The 8434-nt window shown below is 35.9% G+C and overlaps 1 protein-coding gene across 1 annotated transcript; it reads left to right on the top strand.

The window, feature by feature from the left end:
• The first annotated feature begins 2735 nt into the window (after positions 1 to 2735).
• Positions 2736 to 8434, top strand: LOC140138739 (uncharacterized). The gene is made up of 5 exons (XM_072160500.1): positions 2736 to 3047; positions 4530 to 4599; positions 5971 to 6021; positions 6449 to 6604; positions 8323 to 8434. The coding sequence occupies exons 1-5, from the start codon at positions 2874 to 2876 to the stop codon at positions 8382 to 8384; spliced, it is 513 nt and encodes a 170-aa protein (XP_072016601.1). The 5' UTR covers positions 2736 to 2873; the 3' UTR covers positions 8385 to 8434.

Here is an 8434-nt window from a genome sequence, read left to right as displayed (position 1 = left end):
CCTCGGGATTATTTTAAGTCTTTTTCCTTGCCAACTTTTGATTCTGTATAATATTTCTCAACCTATTTTGGCCTTGATCGTGTTAATATTAGATATTCAGATTGATAATGGGGAATTCCCGAAATAACGGATGTTTGCGGGTGTTGAGACCAGTTGGTGGTTCCGAAACGGTTTTATCTGTTATTAATTTATACATATTGTCCTATAGCTATACATTGTTTTTAATTTTACTTTTAATCGCCGTTTGCCCCACAGAGTAAGTTGTTTTCCATCGATGGTCGGCCAAAATGATGAACTATTTGAACCACTTAAGGTTAGCAACTATTTTAAACTGTTGCGATTTGGTAGTTTACAGCATCTTGCGAATGGTAGTGAGCTTTGGCAAAAATTGCATTGATCATTTCATAGCGAGTGTGTAGAAGAATTCAAATATCATATATGCTTTTGTAAGTCCTGTGGTTCTTGAGTTATTTTGTAAAGAGTGCTGAAACAACAACACTTTTGTAAAACGCATAACTCATTCACAACAAAAAATCAAACAAGTTTTCAAAGTATATGATTTGTAGAATGAATTTGTGCAAAACATCAAAGTGTTATTTTTCAATATTGATTTAAATAATGAAAATCGAAAATGAAGGACGAGGCCTATATAACAAACATGATAAAGGGTATAAAACGTTTCAATAACATTATAAAACAATTTTGTAAACAGAATTCAAAACATTCTAAAAATAGGCCTAATGTTATTTAGGCCTAAGTGTTGCCAAAATATTTGCTATATAGGCCTTAGTGTTTTTGTTGTGGTTTTTGTTTATCTCTGTTTTATTTTATATAAATGAACGTGTTCATCACCTATAACCCGACATTTAATATCAAAATTTACCTTCATTTTGGGTCAATAGTTTGAAATAAATTCATTTCGCGCCTTCACGAGCAGTTATTGTTCCAGTCAACACCGTCCAAAAAATTTGCTCACCCCCTTAAATTATAATGATCCTGCCGCCACTGCCTCAAGCAGTTGTGCCACCCCCACCCCGTGGACTCAACTTTAGAAGTGACTGTATGTGACTGCCCCCTTTTTTGAAGTCGAATATAGGCTTACCTGTATCCGACGAGCCTCTTTTTGAAAACGTTGTACCCGATGACCATGATGACCCCTTTTTTTTAGGAGCAGTCTCGAGCAGCAGCTACCTAACGACCCCCTTTTTTTCTAGAATTGTATCATCAAAATGCCACAAAATAATGCGGAAACTTTCAAATTCTCTTATTTCAGCAAATTTGTATTGTAAATTTGGGAAATTCGGAAAAAGAAATAGAATTTTTGCTCCATTTATAAAAAAAAAAAATTCTACCCAATGATCCCCAAATTGAAATTGTGTACCCAATGACCCCTTTCATTTTGTTGTACGAATATACAAACAGACAAAACATTTTATACCAAATAATGAACATTCAAAAACGGAAAAAAAAAACCCGCGACCCTACTTTTTCAGATTTTAGGGTCGATAAGGCAATACAAATCATATTTTTTGGCCTAATGTTGAAATAGATCTATGTTTTTTTTAGAAATGTTTGGTTTAAAGTGCCAATGTTGAATAATTACTCTACAGCTATTATAGCTATAATAGGCCTACACACATTGAAATCGGGAAACAGGAAACAAAAGCTTAAGAGGTATATAGCAAAGGAAGTAATGTAGAGCTCATTTCAAACCAGTTGGTTTTAATAGCGTGTTTGTGGGAGGAAATAAAATCCCGGGTATACAATTACACTCCATAAAATTAGGAAAGTGATGTCATCAGACCCATAATAATTATTGACCTATGTGGTTAACGAAGGGGGAAATGGTATCAAGCTTGAAGTAATAAAAAAAAAATTTCATAGCAAAATGATTAAATTAAAGAGACCGTCAAATGTTAAAATTTTTGATTGGGTTATGGCTGGATTTTTAAATTAGGCCTATGTAAAATATTTGGAGAAAGCTTGTAGTCGCCTGCTCCGCAACCGACTGATGCTGATGAAAAACGGAAAAATCAAAATTTACAAGAATGATGTACGAACAAAAAATTATCGGGTGCGGTCACAAGATTGACCTCTTGAATTTTGAATAAATTCCTGATATGATATTTTTCTAAAATTCACAAAAATTCTTTACTTTTCCTCAAATTTGTCAAAACATTTCAGATGTTGATGACTTTATGATTGTTTTGACCTGTCTCAAAAAAACACCCACTGTTTGTAAAATTTTCCATAGAATCATGGATTTTTTTGGGTATTCTCACCCAATGACCTCCTTTTTAGTGACAAATCTCTCATAGACCTATATTTTCGTACTTGTGTCCACACATCCCCGTCGCGTCACTCCTAGTTAGGCAAATTCAAAAACCATGCGATTTATGAGATCGAGAAACAAAAGATTAGACTTTTTTTTCGGACCGAAACACCACGTTTAAAAAAACAAAACAAACAAACAAACCACCAAAAAAGCTACTCAAATCTGTGTTTTTTTCCCTATCGAAAAACTTGTTGTTTGTTAGATGGATAAAACACGTTTATCGGAGACAAACCAGGTTTGAACATTGCATATTAGTAACGTGACCTCTATTATAAATTAACCAAGAAACCATCAACCTATTCAATGACGTCATTTGACACGCTTTGAAAGCGTACCATGGCGACGGCGCGATAAATAAACGCACGCATTGTGCGCAGCTCTCATCTTACTAAACAAACTGCATAAACGAAAGATCAAGTGACTCGCTTACCTAAATCTACCAAATTAATTTATAATTTACTTTTAACCTGGATCAAGTTCATGGCATAGTTATATGGTAGCTTCACTTGAATTTCAACGTCAAGACTAGGCGTTTAGCATGGCGAATGTTTTCACTCGAAGAACCAGAAGACCGCGGACGACAACTTTGTCTGACTTCGCGAGTGTAGATACGCAACCGCGTATATTCCCGCGGATTTTGTCTCCAACGCGCTGCCAGAACCCGCACTCCATTGGGTTGCTATATCAAAGCCCTTATAATAAGGACAGCACGGTAAGTGGGCATATATTTTCAACTTATTTACTGAGATAGGCCTATGGCCTGTACGTAGGGGTGAACCCCTCTTCCCCTCCCCAATCCACAAAGGTTCACTTTTCCCCACTTGGGGTGTGTTGAGCTGTGGAACCAGAACCAGGTCCATTTTTGGCTAATAATAATTTTTGCAGTAAAAAGTTCCACAAGTTGGAGAAAATTAAAAAAAAAAGATCAACTTTTAGGTGGAAAACTAAGGCATTCAAAAAGCGAATCTTTCTTTCTTTAGGTGGTTCAGATCCACTTAAAAAACAAAACAAAACAAAACATGCTCGACAGAATCTTGGAAGGTGCGGGTTGAACATGTTGAAGAGCCTATCTATATTGTATTTAAGTTTGACATTTTTTGTTATTGTCATGATCATTGTGTAATAAAGACAAATGTGAGATAGTTGGTATGGATATGAAACTCAACACAAGGAAGTAGGTCTACTGTAATCTTGGTGTGAAGTTTATATATGTGATTATAAACTCAAAAACTATAGTGGATAAATGACCCCTCCTCCCCCGAAAGAAAACTTACCCCCTAAAAACCCATTAAATAAATCCTGCGGACGGGCGTGGGTATAGGCCTATTACACACAATTTAATGGACTTTATTACTGAGCTGGTTCCAAGCAGACAGAAAACGGTTTTTTTTTTATCGGGTTATATAGAGGGTCTAAAATCATTATAACTATTAATGTTATTGTTATGCTGACAAAACATTTTGTGAAAATGTTTGCCAAAATATTTTACAATAACATTCTGGTGTTTTTTTCATATAAACGGTTTTGAAAACGTTTTCATGATCTTAAAATGACATTTTTGCGCATGTGAGGGGGGGGGGGGGGTGGGCGCAAAGCCTAATTTTCGTTCCCATTCGTCAATTTTTTGTCCTATTTTTGGTCATTATAATGATACTTTACTCTTCGCTGTCAATTTTTATCCACGAAAATGTGATTATTAATATTATATATGACACGTTTATAATGTTTGTTTTAAAAATATTTTTGTGTTAGCTGGGTTTAATATAGAGGGTGATTTGAAATTTCTCAGATCAAAATTGTAACTTTCTTTCTTATATTGTTGACCATATTGCAAGACAGATTTGTGAGAAATATAACAACTTTAAATAGTCTAATAAATAATGTTTTGTTTCTTAGTTAATTCCCAAGTCCAAGCGACACTAAAAACAATGGCGTAGCCTGGACTTTTTTTTTTAAAAGAGGGGTGGACTAAAAAGTAGTCCTATTATAGGCATACAGACAATGCATACATTATTTTAAATTTCAATCAGGGCAGCGAGCATGGGGGGGGGGGGCAAAACTTCTCACAGGGGAGCGCCCCTCCCCTGGTTACGCCACTGGTTAAAATGTCCATTTATAACTTTATTATCAGTTCAATATTAGGCCTACATAACTTTAATAAAAAATTTTCATTTTTCATTTGCCAACTTTCCAGACATTTGGGATATGGAATCCAGACTTCAATCTGATTCGAAAGAGTATTCCACCGAAAAGGAAACACATGCGTAAGTTAACTGCCTATCATCCGATCGAAGGACCATAAAAATCAACACATTTCAGATTTTTTAGGCTGTGTTAAAACACAGCCTGCTAGCAGCTGCTAGTGGTTTAGGGACCGGGGGGGGGGGCTGATGCAAAAAAAGTTCATCGTGAAAATTTTCCGGGGCCCCCTTTACAGACCTAAAAAATTCAGCCCCCCTTTTGACATGAAAATTATGGGTCAACCCCATAGAAAAGCATATAAAATAAATTTTTCCAGGAAAATGTGTGGTCATTTTTCAGGGCCCCCCCTTAGGAGGGTCAAAAATTTTCAGGCCCCCCTTTTTGCATCAGGCCACACCTTACAAGTGTTTGTAAACGGTCCCTTATAGTCTGGTGCTGAAATAGGAATAATTTGGCAAGACTCAAAAGTATCGTCTGCATGTTTTTTGATGTTTTCTATATCTCTGAGACCCGAAAATGAAGTGATATTTGAACACTTTCAATTTTTGACCCCTGTATAACCCTATGGGGTCATTTATTTCAAAATGCCCAAGGGTGACAGGTGGGCACCCGCCCCCGCCATCAGATTCTGAATCGGTAGGTCTCAGAGATATAGAAAACACAATAGGTGTTTGGCATCAGACATATCGAATTGCATTATGAATAAGGAGAATGTCCTTCTGATATCAAATAATTTGGATTTTTTGAAATTCGCAATGTAATACACATTTTATGGCAAATCATTAAAAATTGATATTTTGATATTTAACAGTAGGGCCTACTTGAAGTAAACTTTATAAATCTGATGATTTATACTTAAAGTGTATGTATATGGGATGAAAAAAGCCGACGATCAATTGAAAATTTTGACCTTTCGTATTGAAGATATGGATTTTTCCCCAAAACACCACACAAAAATAGGTCTTTTGGGGGAAAAAAATCCATATCTTCAATATAAAAGCTCAAAATTTTCAATTGATCGTCGGCTTTTCCTCCCAGCTACATACACTTTAAGAATATATCATTAGATTTATAAAATTTATTTCGAGGACTGTTATATATCAAAATTTGAAAAATATCAAATTTTAATAATTTGTCATAAAATTTGTATTATATCGTGAATTTCAAAAATGAAAATTATTTGATATCAGAAAGACATGCTTCGTATTCAGAATGCAATTCGATACGTCTGTGGTGCTCTCATGTCCCACAAACAATACTGTCGAAACGCCATAAACGCTCATTCTACATCCCTTAATTTTGTCAAGTCAACATACATTTATTTATTTATTTAAAAAAACCTGTAAGCTCACTAGGCTGCTGGTATGTCGTGAATAAAAAAATCCTATACGAAAGTGTAATTATGAATTGTTTCTTTTGCATTTTGTCTCTAGAATTGACAAATTGGACGTGTTGCCATGACCTTGAACCATCTTCTCCATCAGGTACGTTCCTGTTCTGACAGACCTGAAACAGAGTCTTTATAAAAAAAAGAGGAAACAATCTGAAAATTCTCAAAAAACGCTGAAAACAGCGTAAAATCGGGGTAAAATGGCTCATATTGGGCTGAAAACACGTAAATTTCAGGAATAAAAAAGGAAATCAGCTGAAAAGAGGAAAAGTTTCAGGTCTTTGTTCAGTATGTTCAGTGGCGGTACAATATTTTTTTTATTACGAGGGGAGGAGGAGGGGCATTGGGTGGTACAAAGTGAAGTTCTGAGGGTCTAAAATCGTGATATTTCCGCACACATTGTTACCTTTATTAAACTTAACCAAGTTTAAGTGAAAATTAAAGTATGCATGCTAACAAATTAAAGTATGCATAACTTTCTTAAATGTTGTTGCCTTTTTTGTTGCCATGTATAATTATAGGTTCGGAAGGGAAACCACCAGAAATTAAATACACGTTTGATTCAACATCAAGAAGAAGTTTCCGAGAACCAGCGTATTTTCCTCATCTATACGAGAGAAAACAGAAGACCACTCGGTTTGGACACACACCTCAAGTAATGCCCGCAAGAGGAATAGGTACGTACCAGCTGCTAAATCCGAAATAGTTTGCACTATCTGTGAATCGATTTGATAGGACAATGTCATTTAAACAATTAATTACAAGTAATGTCAACAGCACTACACGTCCCTCTTAAAGGAATTTTTATTCTTTGCTGCACGAAACCATCAGATTATAGGGGCCAGCCCCCTGAAAGTTGGACACCGAGATGTTTCAAATGGAGGAATCATTCCAAATTTGTAACCCGCGCGTTCTATTCCGTTTCCATGGCAACGCTCACATTATTTAATGGATTTTTATTTTTTTTACCAAAAAATAGCATATTTTAACTGGCTATTTCTTGAAAACTAAATGGAGTAGAAAGTTCATAGTGTGCAGAACACATGTCACAATGATATTTAAAATCTGTGAACAAAAAATCATCGCTTAATTCAATCCATTTAATTTATGGATAAAAATGCAATTTTTTGGTGATTTGAGTTCAGTTTTGACTAAAAAAATGTAATTTTTATGTGGGAAAATTTTTGAAAAATGACATACATACATCTTGGAAAGTGTATCAACATACTAAGATGAATGTCTGGATCAAAACAGTCAATCACAACATCTTTCTGTGACCTATGGTTTTTGACCTATGAACTCTTGGAATTCATATGTAGGCCTAAAATTGGAACATTTTGATATATGATTCATCCATTTGAAACATCTGCCCTATAGAGCACTTTTGGCTGCATGACCCCTATACTGCATGTACTTTTGTTACCCAATTCCAAAATCATAAAATATGATATACAACACAAGAACTGGTTTTAGTTTGGGGAGGGGGCGCACAAAGCGGACGTTGAGCCTCGATCGCAGTGGCTAGATGACAACTGGGGGAAATTTGTAGTGCCAGAGAGGGCCTGTCTGCTTGGCATTGAACAAGTGTTAATACGACACAATCAAGCGAGTCTTTGTCACATAATATTAATTCAAATTTTTCTCTTCGATATTTAATGTAATATTCTTGCCCATTATGTGAATCAAGGCTTGTTCACATATAAAATAAATAATATAATAAATACATGTTTATGCAGCACCTTTCATGTGTATCAAAGCGCTTCACATTTTATTCCACTGTCGTTAGAATATGTCAGCTGCCATACAATGCATGCTCATACCTTTGGGCAGCACTCAGTGGATAACAGCTCCCCATTTCACCCCTGGGTAGAGAGAGGCAAGTGAGGTAAAGCACCTTGCCCAAGTGCACAGCATGACGGCACCACCAGGGCTAAAACAGCTTCAAACTCACAGCCCTTCGATTGCGAGGCAGAGCCCATACCGCTGTGCCACCATGCTGCTGTACCACTGAGCTACCTTTAACCCTATGAAAAAAAAAGATTCAACCTGAATCTTCCATAAGGGAGGATGTGTTTCAAATGAAGCTGCCAATATGTTAATTCCATTTAAAATTCATACTCCCCCTGTCAGGAGTGTGCCGAGCTTCAGACAAACAAAGAGGAAAATTACTAAATACAGCTGAAAAAACAGCTTAAAATCAGGGTAAAAATGCCAAATATGGGCTGAAAATAAAAGAAAACACATAAAGTTTGGCAATAAAAAAGCTGAAATCAGCTTAAAAGCTGAACTCTCACACACCTGCCCTGTGGATGATATTTACAAAATCTTCCACAAGGGTATGGATTTGAAATGGAATAGCCTTGTAAATTTTACTTGTTTTCTTTGTTTCCCCCAGTGCCTAACGTTCTACCACCATTAAGACCACCATCACCAACACCCACACCTACTTCAAAATGATACCAGCAATATGGAGAATTGAAACTTTGTAGTCAACAGGTGAAATGGTT

The sequence above is a fragment of the Amphiura filiformis genome, chromosome 18 (assembly GCF_039555335.1).
Source record: "Amphiura filiformis chromosome 18, Afil_fr2py, whole genome shotgun sequence".
NCBI lineage: Eukaryota > Metazoa > Echinodermata > Ophiuroidea > Amphilepidida > Amphiuridae > Amphiura > Amphiura filiformis.
Note: the sequence above shows the minus strand (reverse complement) of the source record. Positions and strands in the feature narration are given on the sequence as shown.

What these genes read in the sequence shown, in the direction of transcription:
- LOC140138739 (XM_072160500.1), top strand. Translation starts at nt 2,874, where the DNA reads ATGGCGAATGTTTTCACTCGAAGAACCAGAAGACCGCGGACGACAACT. An exon ending in ACCGAAAAGGAAACACATGC is followed by an intron (nt 4,600 to 5,970) that starts GTAAGTTAACTG and finishes TTTTGTCTCTAG; the next exon opens with AATTGACAAATTGGACGTGT. An exon ending in AATGCCCGCAAGAGGAATAG is followed by an intron (nt 6,605 to 8,322) that starts GTACGTACCAGC and finishes TGTTTCCCCCAG; the next exon opens with TGCCTAACGTTCTACCACCA.